Source organism: Meles meles, chromosome 1 (assembly GCF_922984935.1).
Source record: "Meles meles chromosome 1, mMelMel3.1 paternal haplotype, whole genome shotgun sequence".
Lineage (NCBI taxonomy): Eukaryota > Metazoa > Chordata > Mammalia > Carnivora > Mustelidae > Meles > Meles meles.
This window is the reverse complement of record NC_060066.1, coordinates 205166348-205191890: the sequence shown is the minus strand read 5'-3', so window position 1 is coordinate 205191890 and position 25543 is coordinate 205166348. Positions and strand designations below refer to the sequence as shown.

At 55.7% G+C, this 25543-nt stretch overlaps 1 protein-coding gene and 1 pseudogene across 1 annotated transcript in view; both read right to left on the bottom strand.

Moving 5' to 3' along the window:
• PADI2 (peptidyl arginine deiminase 2) overlaps positions 1 to 25324 on the bottom strand; it is a 43554-nt gene extending 18230 nt beyond the window's left edge. Inside the window, exons 1-6 of the mRNA XM_046026061.1 lie at positions 25121 to 25324; positions 12960 to 13143; positions 11901 to 11973; positions 5943 to 6004; positions 3605 to 3722; positions 2843 to 2968 (exon numbers count right to left, since the gene is read on the bottom strand). Coding sequence (XP_045882017.1) covers positions 2843 to 2968; positions 3605 to 3722; positions 5943 to 6004; positions 11901 to 11973; positions 12960 to 13143; positions 25121 to 25212 — 655 coding nt within the window. The 5' untranslated portion in view covers positions 25213 to 25324. The remainder of the gene's footprint in view (positions 1 to 2842; positions 2969 to 3604; positions 3723 to 5942; positions 6005 to 11900; positions 11974 to 12959; positions 13144 to 25120) is intronic.
• On the bottom strand, positions 17407 to 17497 carry LOC123928620 (annotated as a pseudogene).
• Positions 25325 to 25543: the final 219 nt, after the last annotated feature.

The following is a 25543-nucleotide window of genomic DNA, read 5'->3' as shown; positions in this document are numbered from 1 at the left end:
GGGAGAGATCTCAGGCCCAGAAGCTGACTTGTCTTTGCAGAAACCTCCAAAGCTTCCCCGGGACTCCGGGTGGCGGGGCACTCCACCTGGGCCGGGGGAGGGAAGGGGTCTGGCCAGGAGGCTGGTTCAGGTGGAAGGACACGTTCTCACTCCTCTGCAGGTAATTTTCTCCCTCCTGTGGCCTGCGATTTACACACGTCTCTCTTTCTGGTGCTTGGGCCAGCTCTGGGACGATTGACTCAGGGGTGGTAACAATGCAGCCACTGTCCCAAGGAGTCTGCTTCCCCCGCCCCCAGCTTGGGGCAGGGTGCCTGAGCATGGCCGGCTCTCCCTGCAGGAACAAACAATGCCCTTCCCTGTGCGGCCCACATGCCCCTCGCTGGGCCTGCCAGCCACCCTGACCTCTCCTTGGCCCCAGGCATTGGCCCTACAGGCCGGCGCGTGGTCTGGTTTGGCATAACCCTTCTGGTCATCTTGGAGCCATTCCACCTCCCAAGCTCCCAAGGAGACTCCCTGATGGTGCGACCAACCATCCTGGTTTGTCTGGGACTTGGGTTTCCCAGGGAGGTGGATTTTCACTGTGACAACCAGGGATGTCCTGGGCAAATGAAATGGGGACAAGCTGGTCACTGTATGGTTATTGGAAGAAGTCAGGCTCCGACTTCAGGATCCTGGGGCAGAATCCGAGGCTGGAACCCAGACATCAGTGTCTTCCTAACAGTGCGGGGGACTTCTGTCTATTGCAAGGGTTCTAATTCATGATCATCAGAATGATCCCAGCCAAATCAACAAGGGCCATCTCTAGAGGACATTCTGTGGGCCCGCTCCTGCGCCGGGTGTCTCACACGTGGTCCTTGTTTAGTCCCCAACCTGGGCAGGGACCGTCATGCCCCCCATCATCCCCAGGTCACATCACAGCTGAACCCAAGTCACAGACTGGTAAGTAGACTTGCCCAGATGCAGGTTTGAAACCCCTAGGCACCAGAGCTCCCTCTTAGGATTCCTCTGCCTTCAGCCCAGCTCCCTGCTCCCGGGGGACCCAGGTGACACGAAACATTTGTGTAATATGACCCATTCTCCCCCATAGGTGTACTCAGATTTTGACAAAACCTGGAAATGTTTGCACAGAAGAGAGGGAACAGATAGAGAACTCCCCCTCCCCCCCCACTCCATTCTTTCCAGGATTCCACATTTTGTGGGAAAACTATTTTAGACTCATCACTGCATCTGTAAGGTGCCCCCTGTGCCCCACGGACAGCAGCCCTATAAGGCAGACTGGGGAATGGCAGTGTCTCAAGGCGTCTGTCTGCTCAGGGCCCGTCTCGGATGGCAAGGGAGGGGCAGGGATGTGATTGTGGGGCCAGACTACAATCCACTCCCATTAATGAGCAGCACCCTCTAGATAAGGGCCAGGTGCCACTATCAGCAACACGCCGCATGTCCCAGTTCAATGTCACGGTCGAAAGGAGCAGGTGGGGGTTCTGCTGTATCACTCCCTCCTGCCGCGCCGTCAGCCCCGTCCTCTGCGGTCGCCTTGGACTGGACGGGACAAACATCAACAGCTCCGGCCCCCTGGGGCAGCAGAGCCGGCCTGACTCTGGGGACATTCCAATCTCGGGGAGGCCACTGCCAGGCCTAGGGTAGATCAGGACTGGCCTTGGGTGGCAGCTGTCCACTGCTGTCCGGGCTAAATCACTCCCTCAGTGAGGGTCCGGGGCTCCCATGACTAGCTCCTCATGGTGACTGTCCTGGTGCTAGTGGGCCTGTCCAGAGGTGGTCCCCAGAGGTAGGCCAGAGATCCTGGGCCCCCCAGACAGCTGGGCACACAGGGGAAACCCCACCCCGCATCATGGCAAATCGCAAAGCTAACTATTTTGCTGAGAGAGCTTTTTAATACATAAATCAGATCTTGACAGTCTCTTGCTTAAAACCCTCTAATGGCTTTCCACTGCTCTCAGAATAAAATCCAAGCCTGCTCCTCATGCCCCTGGTCTCTCTCCAGCTTGCTGACCTTGACTTCAACACATCCCCCACCTCTAGTCTCTCCCTTTTTCTCCTCTAACGCTCCAGGCTGGTTCCACTCCTCTCTGCTTTGTGCATGCTGTTCCTTTGATTAGAACAGTCTTCCCTCAGCTCCTGAATGTCTGGGTCCTTGTCACTGTGGATTTGGGCCTCAGCTCAAATGTCACCTGCTCAGAGAGGCCTTTCTGGACGGCCCAGGGCCAGCGATCCCTCAGCTCTGCCCCTGAAAGTCCCTAGTAGTTGGTGGGTGTCATTTTCTCCCATTGTGCTCCTTATCATGCCCAGACCATCCCCTCCGTCAAGCTCGGGAGGGGGATGGTGGTAGAGGGAGACACAGATGGGGTGTGATTGCAGAGTTCACTGCAGGGGACCCCAGCACTGAGAACAGTGCCGGGTGCAGAGGGGGCTCAACACGTATTTATAGGAGGCATGAGAAAGAGCAGGTGGCTGTGAGGACTGGCTCTGTGGCAGAAGCATGTTCCCTACACAGCTGGGGCCCGGGATGTCCTGTCACCATCAAGAGGAGAGAGGGGCTCTGGATTGTATATAAACCCCCATCAGTACCAACTCCTTTGAGAGAGGAGAGGCCTATCCCTGGGGCCTCCTGACTTCACAGGACAGCAACAATGCTCCCACGGACCATTACTAAGAAGCAGGTCCCGGCCCTCTCCAGTCTCCTGCACTTGCAGAGGTCATAGCTGCTGCTGGGGGGGTGGGGTGCTCTGGGGAGCAGGAGGGCAAACCGGGGTCCTGGGGAAGTTAGCTCAGTGAGCACCAAATGGAGAGAAACTTCCAGAGGGGTCGAACCGGGGTCACTCACTCTCCACGTAGAACACGCCCACTTTGTCCGAGTCTGCCATGGAAATGTAGAGAACGATCTCGTATCCGGCGGGGAGGCGCTCAGGGCCTTTGGTCCGCAGGATCATCTGGGACATGTCCTTGAGGTCTGGGGAGCGGGGGATGAAGAAGAGGTTAGAATTAAGAGACAGGCAGCTGGAATGTGAGCTCAGGAATAATTGTTGCTTTTCCAATCGGGACAGAAACCCCCACACATGTGTATTGTAGGAACCACAGAGAAGCATAACAACAAGTTGTCTTCTCTAATGCTATGACCTCCTGCAACTTTTTGGGAATTTCCTTCCAGTCCTTTCCCTATGTGTTTGTGTACGTGTAACTCCTGTTACAAAACCATGGTTCCCGTTGAACCTCCTTAATAGTTTTTTTTCTGTTTTTTAGCAAGAATGGACCTTTTTTTTTTTTTTTTTTTTTTTTTGAGAGTGAGAGAGCAGAGCAGGGAGGTACAGAGGGAGAGGGAGAAACTCTTAAGCAAGCTCCAGACCCAGCAAAGAGCTGGATAAAGGGCTTGATCTCACAACCCCGAGATCATGACCTGAGCCAAAATCAAGAGTTGGATGCTTAACAGACTGAGTGACTCAGGTGCCCCAAGAGTGGATATTGGAGTCCACCATCCCCAGGAGACCGAAGGTCACTCCTGCCTCTGTCTTGGCCCAGCCCAGGCCTGAGCATGCGTGTTTCCATTGCCCATCCCCCCACCCATTTCGAGTGTGGGTCCTGCTGGCACCTTCCTTGGTGTAGACCTTCTCATCGTTCAAGTCCTCCTTGGGCAGCCACGGTGTGTCTCGGTCACAGTTCACCAGCAGGATGGCCCCCTGGCCCTCAGGGCCCCAGGTCCAGGATGCCTGCAGTGTCAGGGAGAGGGGTCAGCATCTTCTTGTCTACCTTCTGGCTCATTCCCAGCTCCGCCACAGACCCCACAGGACACTCAAGAGACAGCCCCAGGATGAGGATGAACAAAGCCACCATGCATCGAGGCAGGGGTGACATGGCAAATGTGACCCCCTTGTCTGATGCCTGGAGAGGCTCAGTGCAGGCACCAGAGACAAGTTCAGGAGGGGGATGGTGGCAGAGGGAGACACAGAGATGGGAACACTGGGCATTTATGAGCCTCAAGCCTGGTGTGCCCGTGTCTGGAAGGGGTGGAGGCAGGGAGATGGAGGGCGGCCGGAGGAATGAGGAGGCTCGAATTCTACGACAGGCTCTGGAGTCCCCGGAGGGGATCAGAGGGGAGACGCCTGGATGGACGGACACCCAGCTGTTTCCAGACATGCTGAGTGCTCCAAACGGGACCTGCAAGGTGATCCGTTCTCTCCGCTGTAGCCAGGGCCTTACTAGAACAAGCTCCAACCAGATCATGTTGCTTTCCTGCTGTAAGCCCTGTCCGGGGCTCCCTGTTGACTTAGGATAAAGCCCCAATCCCTGACTGTGGGCTGCAAGGCCGGGCAAGCCCGGCCCACTCTCCATCCATCCCCCTTCCTGCTGGCTCGCTCTGCTCCCTCGATACAGACTCAGGACCTCTCAGGCTGGTGCCCTCACAGGTCCTGTGATCCCAACACTGTTGGTCTCCCCTCGCCTGGCATCCCCACAACTCCTGGGGTCCTGGCATGACCATCCCTTCTTTCCGGAAGACTTTCTAAGTTTCCAGCCCTGAGCGGCTGCACTGGGGTTACATTTAGGGCCCCGTACATGTTCCCTTTGGAGGCGAGCTTGGGACAATTGTGATGAGATGGTCACCCATGTCACTCTGTTTAATGTGGCCTGCCTTCCCTCCTCCTGCCCTGGACCGTGGGCTCCCGGAGGGCAGCACTGACTTCCACTCTTTCTTTCTGCAGCTCCAGGGCCTGACCAATCCGGGAACATCAACAAATACTTATGGGACAAGGGGAGAGCATATGAAACCTCACAGGCCCAGACAGAGAGAGTCCGAGGAAGTCTAGACCTGCAGGACTGTGGGACTTCACCAAGGCTGCAGAGCTGCTTGGGGGAGGCGGGGTGCCACCGAGGCCTCCGTGGAGTCTGCTGTCATGTGGCTTGGCCACGGACACAGACTCGGCGTCTCCTTGCAGCGGGAGCCCTCCAGAAGGCAGAGCCCACGGAGGAGCTGGGGAGAGAGGGCTCCCCCGTGGGCCTGAGGCCGCACATCTCTGGTACAGAGTCTGCGGCTGGCTGCTGGGACCCAGGCTTCTCCCTGGGCTGTGCTCATTTAACTTTTGCAAGTATCCATCTACATGTAATTTAAAACAGGATTTGGGTTGTTATTATGAACGTAACATAAGCCACCAACGTAAGTGATCTAGAAGGCCGGGAAATGGAACGGAGAAGGAACGTTGCATGTACACAGAGCAAAACCCGTGGAGCTGAAAACCTGGCTGGAGGGTGAAGGCCACAGCCGGGGAAGCCGGAGACACTGTGCTGTCTACGCAGGCTAAAGACACACGTGCACCAAGCACACGGCATGTTTTGCAAGAATCATGAGAACGGAAAGGAACACACTAAACCCATTAAAATGGTCCTCTGTAGGGAGCAGAATGGGAGTGCAGAATGCAGCGTAAGAGAGAGTAAATGAATGAAGATATGAACCAATGAAGGGATGAATGAATGAATGGATGAATAAAACATGAGAGGGGGTGTCGGTGCGCCCTTAAAGATAACACGCCTTGAACGAGAATTGTTTACGCAGCCTTCTGCTCCCGAGGGTCTCCCTCGTTCAGTTTTAAAAAGAAAAAGAAGGCCGAGACATAAGAGCGAATGTCTCCTCTGTGGCAGGACACCATCCAACAGCTCTACGAACCGGGTGTCCCATCCTGTGGACGGGGAACCGACTCGGGAAGGTGCTTGGCAGCTGTGGCTGTAAGGCACTTGGGCTCCTCGGTGGGCTCTGCCATGGGTGTGCTGTGTGGGAGCCTGCGCTGGGCCTCAGTCTCCCTATCTGTAAAAGGGGAGCTGTCCGTGCTTGCGGGGAGGACCGCGGCTGACTGCAGCACCCATCCTGGGGCTCTGCTCTGCACCCCTGGGAGCCCCCCCCACCAAGTCCGGCGCCGTCTGCCCTGGTAGCTCAGTACCTTTCTCGGGTTGTTCTTCTCCACCACGCCGTCCCGGTCTGCATCCACATCCAGGGAGATCTCTGGGGACAGACACACGCGTGAGTTGTGGCCAGACAGGGTGGGGTGGGGCGAGGGCCAGGAGGAAGCCCTGTGTGATTAGGGTGTAGTTCCCACGTTTGCTTGGTCTCTGGAAGGGGAGGGTCTTGCTGCCACCTCAGGCAGCCCCCTGCCCCAGCCCCCCACCGCCCGATGGAGGATGTAAGAGGAATACTGTGCCAACCCCACACGTGACGGCCCGGAGAGGGGCGACCAGGTAGGGCAGGGATCCCCCCAGCCTTCATGGTTCCGCAGACGGTTCTGGGTAGTGGGTGGGATGAGCCTCACGAGACAGGTCCAGGAGACTTGGCTCAGAGACGCCAAGTCACGTGCCCCGTGTGGATAGGCAGCTTTAGTGGAACTGGGACACACTGCGTTTGGCCTGACCTGAAACTCGGATTTTGAAAACTCTCACAGGCGTTCCTGACTGCCTTTCTCCGTCTGTCCTGGCAGTGCGCACACATGGACGTGTGTGATCTCGTCCAGAACTTCCGCCTCCCATCAGGGTTTTACTTTGGATGGGAAGCTGGGTCTCCAATCCCTCTTGGTCTGAGGGGGTCTGAGAAAGAAAGGCTGCCAGATAGAGCACTCAGTCTGGGGTCCCTATTTATTCTTTCTCTTGGGGAAGAGGTGTTTGGTATCTCTAGGCCTGTCCTAGGGACCAACTTCATGGAAACCATGTGGGGCAGTGAAAGGAGCCCAAGATTAAGTGTTAGAGAGTGCTGGGTTCAAACCCTGCTTTTCTGCTTATAAGCTGTGTGACTTTGGGCAGGTTGGACAGCCTCCCTGAGCCCTAATTTCTCTACCTGCATTGAAGGATGTCTAGCAGCATCCCTGGCCTCCACCTGCCAGATGCCAGTGACATCCCCCAACTGCGACAACCGAAATGTCTTCAGACGTTGCCAAATGGCCCCCCGAGTTAGAGACTAACAGGACAGGGCAGGGCAGGGCTGGGGACTTGTCCCGAGGTGATGGGAGTGTCACACAATGGATGAGCTGAGGCCAGGTCTTGGAACTGCCCCGTGGGCTCGGCCTCACGCGGAGCATGACTTGGACAGAGGCGGGAGCTGGGTGGGAGTGAATGCATTCCTGGTCTGTCCCCTTGGCAGGCGTGCTCTCTCCCTGGATCGGGTGGGGAGGAGGGTCCTGGCACAGGAAGGGCTGCTGATGTCACTCTTCCTGAGGCGGCTTACCCTGGGGAGGACACACAAGTCCTCTCTTTGCTCATAGCCCGATGCCCTGAATGTGGCTTTTCTGGGTCTAGAAGGAGGCAGGACAGGGGAAACTCTCAGGGCGCTTGGTCCTTTGGGAGAGGGAGCACACCAATGTCCCAGCCTCTGCAGCCCAGCTGTCAGTGGGGTGCCATAGGCTGTGATTATTAGATAAGCTCCTCCCATCGATCCTGTCTATTCAACAAATCACCATTGAGCGTCCCCTCATTCCAGGCACTCTACAGAGCGTGGGGGGCCCAGCGGTGGGCATTCGGGACACCTGCCTGCCCTGGAGTCCCCAGTCTGATGAGATAAATAATATTATTGCCACAACTGTAGAGGTGAGCGAACCCAGCCTTAGAGACGTCATCTGTCAGCAAACTGGGCTGATAGCCGGGAGGCTGGTGCAGGGTAGGGATTCTACGGACCAAGTGGGGAGGTACGTACCACCAGCTGCTGTTAAAGAGATTGGAGGCTCTGGTGGAGGAACAGTATTGATTCTGGCTTCCAGACCTTCATGAACTTTCCAACTGGACACTCCCCAGTGAGTGCTGCCTTTCAGGGAGATTGGCTTCCCGAAGCTCCTCCCTGGGAACCGGCCACATTCCTGGGCTCCCTAAGGAACCCCCTGTCTTGGCTTTTCCAGATAACAATCTCTTCTGTGTGTGCAGTTCCCTTCTCTGGAGGCAGAGTGCCTCCCATCACGTGTTCTCCCCTCAGTCACACCCGCAGAGATGACTTACCACTACCACACAGAAGGGGAGACTGAGGCATCCTGCAGGGAAATGCCCACAAAGTCTCCAGAGAGTGGAGAGCCAGGCATCCCACTCGGGCCTCTGACTCCAGACCCCTGACCTTGGCCCATTTCCTCTCCACTGACTCAGGCTGATCTCCACCTTGGGCTGTTTCTAAAAACCAAGTCCGCCTTCAAAGACCCAAGATTTATTCCCCTTAAGGTCATTCCCAGGGGAGCTGCCCACATCCCCACCCTGGCAGCCCTGGGACTTTGGTCTCTAGTTCAAGGTGGCAGGATACCATGGCTGTTGGGGGGTCCACGGACACAGTGGGCCACAGGAGAGAAATTACGAAGCACTTAACTGTGTCTTACTTCATGATAAATTCCTTAAATTTTTAAAAATTTTGTCGATGTAGTGGCGCCCATGTGGCTTAGTCGGGTAAGCATCTGCCTTCCACTCAGGTCATGATCCCGGGGTCCTGGGATCGAGCCTCACATTGGGCTCTAGGCTTAGTGGGGAGTCTGCTTCCCCCCTCCCTCTCCCCTTCTCCCTGCTCCTTCTCTTTCTGTCAAATAAATAAATAAAATCTCTAAAAAAATTTTAAAAAATAAAAATTTTATCGATGGAATATTTGCACAAAATGCAAAACAAAACAAAACAAAACAACCCACACACAAAACAAGCAAACCGCAAATAGCACCAAACACATTCTAGAAAATAGCACTTTCCTGTCCATTCCATCCTCTCACGTGCCTTAGGAAATCTCCAGAATACCGAGTTTTATGCTTATTGCTCTCCCTTGAGACAAGTTTTAACTTTAACTTCAGACATGTTTCACTGACTTCCTGTTATAAAATTCAGACTTGACGTCATCGGGCTCTCTTATCACCCACTTCCCAACCGCCCAGGCTTTTCCCCTTCAAAGTTCCCTCCAATGTCGCATTTAACTAGATTTCCGCAGAGATGATCCTTGCAGGGACAGAGGACAGGGCCGTCGTGGCCCACCCAGAGCTCTGCCGTCTTGAGATAGCTCTGCCTTCCCTGTAGGGAAGCGGGGTGAGGACAGCTGTTTCGGGGCATCTGGGCTCCAGACGACATTTCCCAGAGGCTCAGAATCCTACCTCAGCTCCCTAGAATAGCCCCAAGGGGTCAGGTGGCACCTGGGGTGTGGGGCAGATTTATGGGAAATGTCACTGGGATTGAGTTCAAGGTAGTCTGCCCTGAGAATCTAGACACCGAGGCTTCAGGCTTGACACAGAGGCATAAGCATTTTGGCAGGCCGCCGGCCCCCGGGGGCAGGGGCAGGGGCAGGGTGCCCGCCCTTCTTACGTAACCGGACAGCACGGGGTGTGGTGGGGAGGCAGGACTTTCTCCCCCACAGCCAACTAGGGCAATCAGCCTAGGCTCTGGGGAGGGGGCACAAGAAATGAGGTCCTTAGGATGAAGCTAACAATTCTCAAGGCTCATGTCCTGCTCCTGTTGCCAGAACCACAGCCAAGACAGGGAGACCATTCTTCTGTTTCCCACCCCTCCCTTCCCCCAGTCCCCTTCACAGGAAGGACTTTGCAACTCAGCCCTACCCGGAGTCTTGAAGGCCGTCAATGGGCTCAAAGCCTTGGTTTTACAGCTGGGAGAAAGTGAGGTCCCAAGGGGCGGGCTACTTGGTGAGGTCACACAGCATGTCCTTGGCAGGACTGGGAGCCAAGCCCAGGGCCTGGTTTGGCCAAGGGCACCATGGGTTTGTTTCCAAGTCCCAGGAGGAAGACTGAGGGACAATAGGGTTCTTCAGCTTTGCCCAGGAGGAGGGAAAATGCGGCTAACCCAAGCAGAAGGGCGAGAAGAACGAGTATTGACTGAGGTCTACTCCAGGCTCTGTGATCGGATCCCCGTGAGCCCTGGGCACAAGGGCACTGTGGGTCCCTCGGGGCAGGTGAGGAATGTGGGGCTCAGGGCAGAGCTAGGGTTTGGTGGACTCCGATATATCCCTGGGTGAGGGGCAGCCCCCTATCCAGGAACTTTTGGGGTATTCCTTGCCTCTCAGGTGCCCTCCCTAGGAAGGGGCAATGATTACTCAGGACTTGGGGCTCAGGGCCCCTGGGATAGATGCCTGAGAAAGACAAGACCCGGAGGGTCAGACAGACCAGTGAGCCCTAAGGGGAACCAATTTCCCCCAGGGTCCCTGGTAGAACAGGAAATGTTAAGTTCAGCGGGTGAGGTTTCCACAAGACTTTATTTTGGCAACGTAAGTGACTGTCTTCTATTCTGGAATGATTCCTCTGCCTCCTTTTTAAGTGTGAAAAATGTTAGAATGATGGTGATAGTTGTTGGCAAGTTATTTTATTTATATTTATATAAATAAATATCCACATATTTTTTTCTTTTGAGCCAAGCACCAACAATGTCAGGCTTATTACTGGAGGCGGGTGGGCACTTTACTGGTCTGTGGAACCCGCTCTTCCCTCGAGCACAAGCTCCTCAGTCCTTTGGATGGGGGGGGTCCGGTCCTGCCTCCTCACGGGGCACTGTTTTGCCATCTATCCTGTCTGCCTGGCTTCGGGGGCTGTCTCGCTCACGGTGGCGTCAGCCCTCTGGGACCACTGGCCACTGCCCTTCCTGCTTACGTCCTCAGGTGTCCCCATCTCTGTGGGATTAGATTTCCTCAGGGCCTGTCATCTGAGACGCCCAGGGGCCGTGTGTGCATGTGAGGACCCTCTTCCGGGGGCCCCCCCCGAGGGTGTCCCAAGGAGTCCAGCCCAAGGCTGGGCACTCCCCTCTGCGTGCAGAAAGAGGGTCAGGGTGACCAGCAAACAAAGCTCACGGGGAAGAAGCCGAGGGCGGAGGTGCATTGCTCCTACTCTGGTGGTTGGAGGAGGAGAAGCTGAGTGGGAATTGGTTGTCTAGGGGGGAAGTTCTGATACCCCTTATCTATCCGGGCCATAGTGGGAAGAGAAGTCTAAGACCGTGACAGTGAAGGGGCGGAACTGGGCACACAGTAGGCGGTCAAGAAAGGTTGGGTATTTCTCCTCCTCTTCGAAGCACCCAGCTCCGTAGAGGACCCAGGGTAGGTTTTGAGTAAGTGCGAGACATTTTCGCAATTTTTAAAGCATTCCGCACCTGGCTGGTTCTCGGCAGCTGACAGGTCTCTCGCCCTGCCATGGGGCAGCTCTAGCAATGCTAAATCAAGGCTGGACAGACAGAACGACCCCCTGACATGTCCTCCTGGCTTAAACATCATGTAATTAAGATGAAAAGGAAGATGCAAAAGTAACACCTCAACTGCACAAGAGGGGAGTGTTGGAAGAAAACCACACCGCCTGAGCCCCGGAACCGGGCAGGGGAGTGCTGTGCAGATGGGAAGAGCCTCAAGAGGGGGATCGTCCTGAGCCCCGGATCCAACCTGCCAGGGAGATGCTGCGTGACTTTGAACAAGTTCCCTAACCTCTCTGGGCCTCCCTGTCCTCCATGCCAAATGAAAGGCTTGGACTAGGTGAGTTAAGGAACCAGGCTGCCTCTCTGTGTTCCCAGGGCAGGGTCTAGGGAGGGCAAGGGGGTAGCTGGGACTGTCAGGGACAGAGCAGACTGGTCATTTCCCTCACGACGAGAGACAAGCTCTTCTCCAGGCTGCAGGGGAGAGGCAGGGGAGGAACAGACTCTGCTCATTCTTCTCAGTGGCCCACAGAGCCTGGGGTGGGGATGCTGACATTGGGGGCGAGGTGCCGGCTGACCAGGGTACGCCTCCTCCTGCAAGACATCCCTCACCCAGGACAGAAGGGCTTGGGCATGCGTGGCATCACTTCTCAGGCCTGCATTATTCAGAGGAAGCTCCGAGTGTCCGGTCCGCAGCACTGGACTCAGGCCAAGTGCTGCTGAGAAGGGTAGCAGGGTCAGCCCCTGGGGAGCAAAGCACCCAGGCCGCAGTCACACCAACTTACCGATGGCTGTGAGGAAGAGCCCAGCCTGGTCAATGGGCATAGTCCCCTCCTCCTCATAGTAGTTGACAGTGACCTTGGCAGGGAGGGGGCGCATTGGGAGGGAGAGAAGAGCAGAGATCACAGATCACAGGCAGGAAAATCTGCACTGACCCCTCTCCCTGACTCATCCCTCCCAGCCTGTCAAGCCAATTCTCCCCAAACATATAAACCCTCTCCTCCAGTAAGCATTCCTGGGTTGGTGGGCTGTTTGTCTCAAATTATCCAACAGATGGGAGCTCCCCTCTTCTCAGAGGGCATCAGGGTACTGAGTGCTTACCTATGACCCCTGGTGCATTCTGCTGCCTGGACCCCCCCCCCCCCCATATCTGCCATGGTGTATGACTCGCTCCTGCTAAGCAGCCAGGGGCAGGGCTGAGGGGTTTTCTTTGAATAATGCCCAGTGGCATCACTGCCACGGGGCGCATCGGAAGTTCATAACTACAGAACCCAGCGAAGAGACGTCTGGTCTCAGCTTTACCACTGGGCAAATTGCCCTACTGCGTGGGCACTCAGCACCCCATTTAATACAGGAGGAGGCCAAGGACATTCAGGGCTGTAACTTCCAGTGATTCTAATATATCACTCAGCAGCCCACAGCGTTAACATTCCATGAAGCCATCGTTCCACGGTCTGGCCCTGAGCCTCCGTGTCCAGTAGTCACCAGCCACAGGGGTGTTCCCGTGGCAAATCTGATCTCGGATGTGCTCTAAGTGTGACACAGACTTGGGGTAAAAAAGAACATACAGTATCTCATGGATTTTTTTTTTTTTTTTTTTTTTTTTTTTTTTTTTAGTATTAGCATCATGTCAAAAGAATAATACGTGATCTATGGGGTTAAGGAAAACGTACTACAAAAATGGAGGCCGCCTGTCTCTTTCTGTTCTTTGAGAATGGATGCTAGGAACGGGCAGTGACAAGTGTGATGCACGTTCTGTTCTGTCTGCGTTGGGTGACGCTGCTCTAGCCCCGTCCCCGGTTCCCGCTGCTCTCACCCTAGGAGGACGTCCCTAGCCAGGGTACCTTGTCACTGCTGGCCTCAGCGCTCGCCTGGCTCATGGTGACCCGCAGCGTGGTGCTGGGCGACAGAAGCCAGCGCTGTTTGCCGTTGGTGGCCACCTCCTCCGCCTGCCCGTCGCGCACCACCTCCACGCGCACGCGCTCCGAGTGCTTCAGGCTGAAGGTCCGGGCCTCGGCCGGGGCCGCGCTGTGGGGAGAGAGGAGAGCGGGTCATGGTGCGGGGAGGATCCCGGGGCAGGTGGGACGAGGGGTTTCCAAAAAAGACTCCTGGGGGGGGCGGGGCTGCAGCGGACCCCCGGGAGAGCCAGTCTGGGGGACCCCAAGGACCCAGTTGGTGGGGAGGGCACTGGATAGCAATACAGAGCCCTGGGGGCAGTCTTCTATCCACCCAGCCAGCATGTTCCGGGCCGGCCCGGGGATCTGAATTCTTTTTTTTTTTTTTTTTAAGATTTTATTTATTTATTTGACAGACAGAGATCTCAAGTAGGCAGAGAGGCAGGCAGAGAGAGAGGAGGAAGCAGGCTCCCTGCTGAGCGGAGAGCGCGATGCGGGGCTCAGATCCCAGGACCCTGGGATCATGACCTGAGCCAAAGGCAGAGGCTTTAACCCACTGAGCCACCCAGGCGCCCCCCCAATCTGAATTCTTAACAGACTTCCTGGTGCTTCTGATGGGCCGCTACGTGGGGCCCTACGGGTGCGGGTACTGAGGCTCAGACCAAGAAATGAATTTGCACCAAAGGCAGCGCCCACCCCCATCCAGGGTGTGAACTGCAGGCAGAGGAAGGGCACGAGGCAGGTGTTACAACGCTGGGTTTGCCCAGGGGAAGAGCCTGGGACTTGGGTCCTCAAGGGGCAGCGATGGGCTGGCTCCGTCACAAGAATCTCTCCCTCCGGCCAGACGTTCCTCTCCCAGCTTGGAACTCCCTCCTCTGACAGTCATTCCTAGGGGCTCTGGAGTGGTTTTTCTACTAAAGACTGATAGCTTTGGAATTCTTTTATTTTTTTGTTTAAAGATTTTATTTATTTGTCAGAGAGAGAGCATGAGAGAGCCCAAGCAGGGGGAGCAGCAGGCAGAGGGAGAAGCAAGCTCCCCGCTGAGCAGGGAGCCCGATGTGGGGCTCGATCTCAGGACCCTGGGATCATGATCCGAGCCGAAGGCAGAGGCTTAAATGACTGAGCCTAGTATCCTTGGATTTCTTGAAAAGCCATGAAGATTTCAGGGCAGGAAGCGGACTAGTTTGATTCAGTTGCTGTAGGCACGTCTGTGTGCCCCCAAATTCACATGCCAAAGTTCTGACCCCGCCCGACATGACTGCATTTGAAGAGAGGGCTTTCAGAAGATAGCCTTAAATGAAGTCATGAGCACGAGGTCCCCTCTGATCTGACTGGTCGCCTTGTAAGAAGGGGAAGAGAGATGTTTCTCTCCCCCATGCTTCGAGGAAGCTGGAGTGAGCTCACAGTGAGAAAGTGGCCGCCTGTGAGCCAGGAAGAGGTCCCAACCAGATAGGACCACAGTGGCCCCTGATCTCCTCGACTTCCAGCCTCTAGGACTGTAAGAAATTCATTTCTTTGTTTAAGCCACCCAGCCCGCAGTATTTTGTTACTGCCTAAGACACTGGTTTAAGCGGAGGTGGCAGGAAGGACGGGGAGACTGGGGAAGGGAAGGTGCCCAGGGCAGACAATTTTGCTAAATCCATCCCCTGGTCTGAAGGTTCCCAGAGGGTGAAGAGGGCTCAGATGGATTTAGGTGGGATTCTCATAGGATTTGGGACTAAGACGTAGGTACAAGTGTCTGCCTCTAAGCCACACCTGCTCTTTGGAGGGCCGTGCCTTCCTGGGTTCCAGAATAGTCTTCCGCTAGGGTTGGGCATCGGAATCATCCAGGGGTACAGTCTAAATCTCCAGGTTTGTTTGCTTGGTTTTTCTGTTGGTGTTGTTAAGGCTAGAGATTAGTAGATCCTTTCCCTGGAGAGTCTGGCTGGCCGGGTAGAGGTTCGGCGGGGCAGCCGTGGCCAGGGGTTGCAGAGGTTTCCACCAGTGGTTCTCCCAGCTCAGCAGTGTCGCGTGGAAGGCTTTTCTGCACGCAGACTGCCCGGCCCCTCCTCTGAGTTTCGGATTCAGTAGGTCTGCAGTGGGGCCTGAGAATTTGCGTTTCTACCATTTCTAGGAACGGTTGGTCCAGAACCACCGGTCGGGACATTCAGCCGTGTGGCCTGGTGGTGAGAGCCCTGGAGTGGCCGGGGCCATGAGTGTGAGTCACGCAGGGTCTCTCTGATGACCCAGGCCACCGATAGCAGGGGTTGCTGGCAGAGACCACTGGTCTTGGGGGGGCACCGCAGGAGAGCGTGGGCCAGGGTCTGGCAGTCCACGCCCGGGCCTGGGAGAGGAGCTTGAAAGAAAAGCTCCAGGGCCACCCTGTTTCTTGTCCATCTGCCCCTTTTTACAATCCCCACTCCTCACGGGGCCACTGGGCTGATCAGAGGCTGGACACTTGTCAGCAGTGGTCTGCTGCCGTCTGTCTGCAAGGCACTTTGCCTCAGTTTCACCAAGTGTGACATGGGAGTGTGGCACCAGGTCGGGCTGGTGGCTGGTATCTGGGCAGTGCAGAGGGGGCAAGCCCTGGACGAAGGGGTGAGGAGGGAGGCACGGAAAAGCTGGGGATCTCTCGGTTGGGTCCCCACTCTCCCGTAAGCAGAACCACTGATGTCACGTGGTTTCACCTATTGGGTTTCTGCATACAGTTCTATTTAGGAAAAAGAATGCTGTCTAAACTCACAGACAGGATGCGTTTTAGGACGGGACTCTGACCATAGCTGCTTTAAGCGGTGCCTCCTGCCTCCTTCATTCCTCTGGGCCAGTGAGAAGCTGCAGGAGGCCCCAGAGGCTCCGGGGGTTAACGCCTGGGCCCCACACCCTCCTACCCCAGCACCAGCTCTGCTCTGAGCTGAGCAAACAGCTATTCTTGGAGAGGCTCTGGCAGAAGCAACAAAGGCAACCATTGTCCCCTACAGATCCTGCTGGCTGCCTCCCTCCGCAGAAAGAACCGCTCAGAACTCATCTCCCAGAAACCGAGAACCAGGGGCTAGGGAGTGCCTCAGTGGTCCCAGGAGGCTGCAGAGAGGGGCCCAGGATGGTATTGAGGGAGAGAAGGAGGGTATTGATGGTGGCCAGGACCTCCAGCTTATGGGACGGAGGCTAAAGGTAGCGTGCCTGGCACAGGCTACCAGTCCCCAGGACACATCTGTTCCGCCAACCACTGCACCCCGGTGCCCTGGACAAGGCCACACCTTCCATATATTCTTTGGTGGGAATATATGAATGATTGAACCCACCCTTCTTGGTTTCCCAAACTGAAGAACAAATCACAGAGGGATTAGAAAAATGAAATCAGGCAACTTGCCTGCTTGAAAATACTCAGTGGCTCCTCGATGGCAGACAATACAATAAAAGATGGGACCCAACCAGTGACCTTCCGTCACTGGGTCTCAGCATGACTCTCTGGCCTCTGCAGCCTGAACTGTCCCATGCAAATGCCGTTCCTTCTACCCTTCCTTTCCCTGACTTCTCTGCCGGGCAACTCACCATCCCACCTTAAAGACCCAGCTCCATCCATTTGTCTCCATCCGTGTCCTTGAAGGTGGGGGTTGTCTCTTTTTCCCATTTTAGCCCCTGGCCCAGTCCAGGCTCACAGTAAATCTAGGTGTTTGCTGCGGGAAGGACTGGAAGAACAGGGCTTGCTTTTGTGGTCACTCAGCCTGCATTTCTGAGCACTTCCTAAGTGCCAGACACAGTTCTTGGTGCTGGGGGTAGATCAGCAAAAGAGAACAGTTTCTCTGGGCCCATGGAGCACATGTTCCAGTGGAAGAGAAGAACTTTCCATGGGTTACACAGTTTTGGCGATGAGAATGTGGTTTTGGCGGTGAGAATGGCTCTAACATAGAAGCACGGGGTGCCATGAAGCCCTGGCCTGAAGGTCAAGGAGGGCTTCCTGGAGGAAGTGGCATTGGAGCTGGGGTCTAAACTCTATACTCTGAAAGACAGCAAGAATTCACTAGGCCAGCGGATCTTAAATTTGGAGCGTGCCTCGGCATTATCGGAAGGGTCTGTTAAAATACAGGTTGTTGGATCATCCAGTCTCTGACTCAGCTGATCCGGGGTGGGGCCCGGGAAATGAGGCTTACCTTTCTTTTTCTCCCCCCGATTTGCAGAAGAACAATCGACAAATATAATTATATACATTTAAAGTGTCCAGCACGATGACTTGCTGTACATATACGCCGTGGAAAGAAACTGCATTTCTTTTCTGAGTTTTATAATTCATTTAACGGCAAATTAACAACGGTATTTTCAAAAGTTACGACGCCGGATGGGCTATCATTTCTTGAGGTTGATCAGATACCTAGAATCCCAGGCGCTTCCCACAGAAGAGTCAGGATATAAATCCGACTTGGTTTATCACCAGCCTTTATCAAACGAGACCTGGGGAAGGACCAAGCCTGGCCACTTAGGCATGGTCTTAACCTCGCAACTTCAGGCTGCGTTTCTAACTAGTCCCCAGCTGCTGCTACTGCTGCTGGTCCAGGGACCACAGTTGGAGAACCAGTGAACTGGACAAAGGGAGGAGGAAGAGGAGCAAGTTCCAGGCAGCACAGACCACCTGGGTGGGGGCCGAGGTAGATGTTAGCCCAGTGTGTTGGAGGGACTGGAGGGAGATCAGTGTGGCTGCAGTTTGTGGTCGGGGGGAGTGGCGGTGTGTCAGGGGAGAGGGCCTAGCTTGTGGTGAGGAGCTGGTCTTCCCCACCAAAGGCACCGAAGGCTTCTGGGGGGCGGGGGTCATGATTGATTTTGCCCTGAGGACAGATCACCCAGGGTACAGAGTGGAGAAAGCATTTCAGGAGAGCAGCACCGAAAGATGGGGACTCAGGGAGAGGGCGACCCCACAGCTGTCTGGGTGAGTCATGATGGTGGTGTGGGACAAAGTGGTGGCTGGGGAAATGGGGAGAAATGGCTGGTAAACAAAGGAACTTTGAGCAAGACTGGAATGCAGTGTTGGATGTGGAAGAAAGTTGCTTCCTGAGCTCAGCCCAGGGGAATAGGCTTTGTGATCTAACAGCTGCTCAGCCCCACGTAGGGCCTCTGGGGAGCCAGTCAGCCTCTCTGGCCTTCACTCACTTGGTGGGGGAGGTTCCTGGTTTGGTCTTGCAGGCCTGGGGTGCCCACTCAGCCCCAGGCTGGAGGGTGTGATGTGCCTGGTTCTGGCTGGCGTCTGGCCCTCCCAGCTTCTCCACCTGTCCTGGGCCTCGTTAACACCAGCCAGGGATCACCCCCCCCCCCGACTCCCCCCGCTCCAGCGAACCCGGCTCCTGGCGCTGCGGGTGTGACATCCTGCCCTCCGGTCTTTGCACGAGTCTGAGGGGTTCACAGGTGCCAACCCGGCACGCAAGCCCAGGGTGAGCACCCTCAAGGGCAGGGATGAGAGGAGGAAGGTGAAGCCTCAGCTTGGCATGATGGGGGCTGGAGCCCCGAGGTGGGTGGCTGCCTTGAAAAGGCCTTGCCTTCAGCAAGTCCCCTTCTCTGCCTGGTGACCTCAGCCACCTCTCTCCCTGGATACTGGTGCTTCTAGCTGGCCCCTCTTCTTAGGGCAGAAACAATCAAATCTGTGGTCACTCCCTTTCCAGACAGCTTCAAGAACTCCCTACTGCCTTTGTAACAAAGCCCAACACCTGAGCCTCACAGTCAAAGCCCTGGTTTGAGCTCATACACTCTCCAGCCTTGCACTGTAGGTCACTGAGTCTATGCCCTTTCTGCCTTTCTGTCTGCATGTGTCCCAACAGTCCTGCCAGGCACCATTGCTCCTGCGTGCTATGTCCTGGTCACACTGTGAACCCCTGTCCATCCTTCAGCTTGGTTGCCGCCTCCTCCAGGAAGTCGTCCCTGATTCCATCTGCCAGGACTCCTCCCTCCCTCCCCACTTTGTTGATGCTTTAAACAGCATCTCAAACAAATGTTGTTCAACTTTTCTCTCCCATGAGTGTTATGGATGCTTGGAGGCCAAAGCTCATCACTGTTTTAATAATATTACGATAAGTCCAATACTAATTCATGATAATGACTTACTGGGTGTTTATCATGCACCAGGCACTGCTCTAAGGGCTTGGCCCACGTGATCTCCACCCATCCTTTTGAAACCCCAGGAGGTCTGTGTCAATATCATCCATTTTTACAGATGAGTGTGTCCAGACCTGCAGAGTGTGAGCACTGGATCTGAGTCTCAGGGACAGTAACGGCCAAGTGCGAGGTAAACTCAAGCTCTCTGAACCCCTGGCCTGGCTGCTCCCTTCCGGGGGGAGGTCCAGAGGTTACAGTCTTCCCTAAAGGTCCTCTAGTTGGGGATGGGGAATCCTGGGCCTGGCTTAGGAGAGGAGCAAATGAGAAGCCCGAAGGAACCTCTAGAGCCCCCTACTTATTTTGAAGGTGGGGTCTGAGGCCCAGAAAAGGGACACCGAAGGCTTGGGTGAGTGACTTAGATAGGCAGGCTTGGGCCAGTCAAAGCCCCTGGCCATGGAGCCTGGCAGGGCTAGGCAGGCAGAGCTGCCTCTGAAAACTGGCCTCCCCCTACCTCCCCCATCTAACAGGTGTCCCTGTCCAGCTGGGGGGATTGACACAGTGGTGAGCTCCTGCCACTCTGCTCCCAACCTGATGGCGGGTCCTGTGGGCAAGAAGGGAAGCCTCTGCGGGACCTCTGTTGTGTCCTGGGCTGTGGGCTGCACACACAGGGTACCAGGTCCTCCTTAGAACCCTGCTTCCCCCTCCCCCAGGAACTAGCCTGAAACCAGAGCTGCAAAACAGCTCCTGGCAAGACCTCCTTTTTAGGGTTGAGAGCGCTGGGTGCTGTTCTAATTTATGAGGCCACCTGATCTGGCCTGATTCCTTAGGAGCAAGTGCTGCTCTGGCCAAGCTCGGCCACATGCCCTTGACCTTCCACTGGCCAGTCCAACAGCGCTCATCCCTTGAGGCTGGGGGTGGGGAGCTCAGCCCAGTGACGGGCCGATCTACATGCATCACTGGCCACATCCATCCATTCATTTACTCAGTGAAGGAGCCCTTCATTGATGTGAGGGCCGGAGGTACAGGGGAGTAAGGAAGTCAGCAGGTGTGGAGGGGACACGCCCCAAACATAAGTCCTTAGAAGGCAGCCTGGCAGAATAGTCTGGGGCTGGGGTGAGGCAGTGCCATCATTTACCAGCTGTGCCAACTTGGACAAACGTTCCTTATCTCAGTTTCCCCAACGAAGGGGGCCAGGAACCATAACTAACTCCTAAAATTGTTGTGAGGTTTAAACACATGTAAATTATTAAATACATGTGAGATGAGTATGGAACGTGTTAGGAAGGCAGTCTGATACAGAATATGTGTTCAATAAATGTTATCCGGTAATATTAAGTAAATAAGATCTGCAGGAGGAAAAATGGCATGGAGGCAGAGAACGCTTGGGGCTTGAGGTAGTGTGCCATGAAATGAGGGTAATGAAGAATGCTTCTCAGAGGAGGTGATGTGGGAGCTAAGCCTTGGTGGATGAAGTGTCAGGCTTGCAGAGGTTTGGAGAATAGTACTCCAGACAGAGGGAACAGCACGTACAAAGGTCCTGTGGCATGAATGAGCTTAGTGTGGTCAAGAGCTAATAGCATCCACAAAATTAACGTGGCCAGAGTAGAATGTGTGCAGGGTAGTTGGCAGGAGATGGGATCTGTGGGGCACGGCCTGGCACTCTCAGGGATGGGGACACCATGGCACTCCAGTTCTCTAATGCTTCTAACTGGATCACAGACCCCCCGCCCTTGGCCTTTGTCCTAAGGATACTTTCTAAAACACTCGCACCAACCAAGGAACAGGAAGGAAGTCTAAGAAGGGTCAAGGGAGTGAGATGGCGAATTTTGATTCTCCAGGCTCTTCCCCAAGGTGGGGTACCTCTCTGTACCCTTCCCTGTTTTCCCAGCATTTTACTGTGCTCGCTTCTCTTGCCCTGGTACCCTTGGCCAGCTTCTGCCTTGGGGTATCCCACAGGAGGGGGCGGGGGATGACTCCCACCCCCCATCTCATCCTGATGTCAGCTGTAATTAGGAGAATGCTCCAGAGGCAAGAGACCATTGTTAAGGTCATCTGCGTCCTAAGGCTTCTGCAAGCTTTAGGAAACAGATCCTGACCTTTCTCCACCAGAGAGAAGGGTACGCCTCTGACTCCCCTGGACAGAGGCATAGACCAAGAGAGAGAGAGGAGAAGCTGTCTACACAGCCCGGTTTGTGGGTCAGTGGGACAATCAGGCACAGTGTGATCACCCCCGTTACCCGACTCCAAGGCTGCCCTTTCTCTGATCCCTCCCGGCTCTGGGGGTGTCTCCTCATGGAAACCAGAGGTGAGCAGGGAGGTTGAAATCAACATGGAGAAACCACTCGCTCTGTGCTCTCTCCAGCTGCAAGCTTGAAGCAGAGGGGAACCCGGGCCAGCCCCAGTGAGGAAGCATCTGCCAGGTAAAGGGACTGTTGGGGGAGATGGTGTGGGCAAGGCGTACACGTGCCAGATCTAAGAGAAGATGCTTGGGATGGAGAGATGGAAACAACAACTACCTTTAACAACAGCAAAGTAAATCTCTAGGAAAAAAACCTACTTCCTTTTTCTGTGCATGTATTTACTTACAGCTCACTGGAAACCAGCACGCAGAAAGTGCCTGGGTCAGGACACCTACCCCCAGGGGCCAGTGTGGCTGGGAGAGGGTGGGTCAACATAGGGTCTGCTGAGGACCCCCCCTGTGTGGCCTCCTCACTCACAGCTGTGGCCCCCACTGTGTGTCTGTAGGAAAGAGGGGGCATGCATGCATCTCAGGAAAGGGGGCCCAAGCCCCTGGGAAGAGGAGGTGGGTGTTGAGACCTGTTCACTCACTTTTGTCACTCGGGAAGTGAGGGGTCCAAACACACTCCCTTACTAGCTGGGCCCAGGGTCCACAAGGCCTTGTCCCTTGATGTCTCCTTGGAGACCCTGGGCGGAGGGGGAGGACTCATGTGATATCTAGAGTCAGAACTTGTATCTGGGTCCAGAAGGACTCCGTAGGAAGTGCAGGGTCGAAAGGGGGTGGGTGAAGGGTCTTGGGGCATTGGAGGGAGGAAGAAACACTGGTCGAGAGGGTCACCCAGTTCAACTTGCTAGTTTTAAAGTCACACACAATGCAGTGGAGGTTAAGAGCACAGGTTCTGAGTCAGACAGACCCGGACCTGAATCCTGTCTGACATCAGGCGACTGGCCTCACTTCTCTGAGCCTTGCTTCCTCATCTAGAAAATGAGATGATCTCAGCCTGACCCCCAAGGTCCATGGCGAGGAAGAGACTAGGGAATGCATTTGGTTTCCAAGTGCTCACTAATATCCCCGCTATTATTAAAACGGACCCTAGCCCTTACTGCCACAGATACTAGGAATGGCAGGAAGAGTAACAGCCCGTCTCCTTCGTTCTGGAAGAGGCTTCCTTCCACTCGACCAGTGGTTCTCAGCTGGAGGTGTTTTTGTCCTCCTGCTAGGGGGCTGCTGCCATTATCTGGAGACATTTTGGGTTGTCACAGCGACAGGGGACTTACTACAGGCGTCTAGAGGTTAGAAGTCAGGGATGTCACTGAACATTGCACAGGACAGCCCCCACAACAAACGATTATCTGGCTCCAAATGCACTAGTGTTGAGGGTTGGAACCCCGGCCTGGGCTATTTAGGACGGTGGCAACCAGGCACCTGTGCCTACCGAGCACCCAAGATTAGCGCGTCTGTACCGAGACGAGCCCCAAGTATAAAACACACATTGGGGACACCTGGGTGGCTCAGTGGGTTAAGCCTCTGCCTTCGGCTTAGGTCATGATCCCAGGGTCCTGGGATCGAGCCCCGCATCAGGCTCTCTGCTCCACGGGGCATCTGCTTCCTCCTCTCTCTGCCTGCCTCTCTGCCTACTTGTGATCTCTGTCTGTCAAATAAAATAAATCTTAAAAAAAAAAACAAATGCACATTGAATGTCAAAGACTTAGTATGAAAAAGACAATGTAAACTATCTCCTTAATCATTTTAAACTGATCAGATGTTGGAGTGCTAGTATTTTGGATCTCTTGGGTTAAATAAAACACACTATGAAAATTAATTTTGCCTCTTTATTGGAATCCTAAAAATTGTGGGTGATAGGAAATTAACGTATACCTGCGGCTCTCTTTGTAGCTGGCATGCTATTTCTGCTGGACCGTGCTGGTCTAGACCAAGCTTCTACTCGTGGGGGGTGGTGGGGTCTTAAGCGAAGGGCAGCTGGGGGCCAGGGGTCATCGTGACAGTGGGGGCTTTCTTGGGAAAGGACAAAGGGGATCATCACACCTCTGCCCCCCGCCAGAGGGAGGATGGTGGGTCCACCCCTCCCCCACACACTTCCCTACTGGGGCTGAGCCTCTCTCTGCCAGGACAGGGGAGGGCAAGAGGCCTAAGGATGACCCCCCCCTTCCCCCCATCCCCCCACCAGAGACACCATGCCAGCCTTTCAGGCTGCAGCGAAAGTGCTCCAGTGAACAAACAGGAGGGTATAGGGACAGCTGAGGCTTAGAGACCTGAGTGCCTTGGCTCCCCGCCCGCTCCCTGGCAGAGCCTGGTTTAGGATTGGGGGTGGGGAACAGAGGGGAGCCCTTCCAGGCCACTGAGGCCTGGACCACAGTCCTCTGCTGTATTTTGACCCTCAGAAACCACCATGAAGTTTCCATGTGCACAACTGAGGCCAGGGGCCGATGAGCAGAGAGGGTGCCTGGTCTGCATGGTGACGGGACCCTTTGTCCTCACAGAAGGAGGCTGGGGCCCTAATGGTATCAGCGTGGCCAGTGCCTGATGAAGGGGTGGCAGGAGACTGGCTGGGCAGGGCTGCCAGGGCCACTGGAGGTGACCGAGGATCGGCTGGGGAGGGGGTGTGGGAAGATGCAGGGATGGGATTTGGTGAAGGTCCCAGGGAGACGGGTACTGCGGATGGCAGAATGATTTGGGAGCAATGAGACATCGGCACCTCCAGCTCAGATCAAGGAACAGAGAGGTTAGGGGACCTGCCCAAGGTTATCAGCTTGGGGTCCCACCTTAGAGTCCGGCATGTTCCCTCCTGTCAGCACTGGCCCGTCCCACTCTAGCCATGCTTGCAGGAGAGGGCTGCTCTGATAAAATGCTCAAGGAATGATCCTGCCAGGGTCCCCCTCCACCCCTTTGCACACACCAGCCACACCTTCACAAGGGTGACCCACAGAATACAGGACGGGGACCATGGGGTCCCCCTGTTTCCTGGGAGCTGGGGGCAGTGGGGAGGGTCATGACCTCAATCCCCCCCCCCATCTCCTGCTATTTCAGAAACCCTGTATCCCACCAAAATTTGCAGGCCAGAGAAGAGGGGGAGGGAACAGGGTGTAGTCAGGGACGCTCTTCTTCCAAAGACCCTTCCTCTGCACCCTGCAGCCTGGCAGAACCAAGTCCTCCCCAACTCCAGGGTGAAGTCAGGGGAAGGCATTCAGGGACATGGAGCTCACAGCCAGTGCCTGGGGACAGGCAACCACCAGCAGCCCCCACAGGGAGAAATTGGAGCCTGAGTAACCCCCAGGGCCAGATTCCGCCCCAGGGCAACTCCCCTCTGGCCTGGCCCTGGCCGCACCCCCCTCCCCCCAGCAGATCCTGGAGGGAGCTCAGCTGCTTTGAGGTGGGTGATGAGTCAGAAGGGTCTGAAAGGAACGGGAGAGCGGAGGGGGGAGGAGGGAGGTGTTGAGGGGAGAGCAAGGGGGAAAGACTAGGGGTCTCCCAGTTTGTTCTGGGTGAGGGGCTGCAGAGGGTCCGACCATGGGAAGACTGGGGTCCAGGGGAGGGGGCCTGGGAAAGGGGTGATGAGAGAGCTAGGTCTGTGCTAGTGTGTGTGAGAGGGTGTCAGGATTTCGGGGAGGCTATCGGTTTGGGGGCAGCTGGTCGTCCGGGTGAGTTTCTTAGGATTTTTGGATACAAGGGCCTCAAGATGAGCAGCAACTCGCGCTGGAGGAAGTCCGTCGCGTCCCTACATCCGAGGAGGGGCTGGGGGTTTCTGGAATCGGCGGGGGGAGGGGTTTCTCCGTCGGTCGCGAGGGTCCCCACTCACCTGTAGACATCGGTCCAGAGGTAAGTGCCCAGCACGTACACCGCCTCCACGCGGCTCCCGTACTGCAGCCGCACGGTCCTCTCGCGCAGCATCTTCCCGCAGGGCCGGTCCTCGCTCGTCCAGGTCGCTTCGGCCCGGAGCACCTGTCGAAGCACCTGCCGCAGCACCTGCCGCAGGTGAGCCCACTCCCGCTGCCCGCGGTCCGGCCGCGCGCTCCGCTCACATTTATGGCCAGTGGGCGGGCGGCCGCTTGGCCTTCGCTTCGCAGCAGAGGGCGGGCCCGTCCGTCAAGCGTGGCCACGCCCCCACCCTCTCCACAGCTCCCCCCCACCTCCGCGCAGTCGCCAGCGCACCCGCGTTCCCCATCCCCGGGTCTGTAATCCGGGTGAAGTCGGCGGTTGCCCATTTCCTCCTTTCCACGGC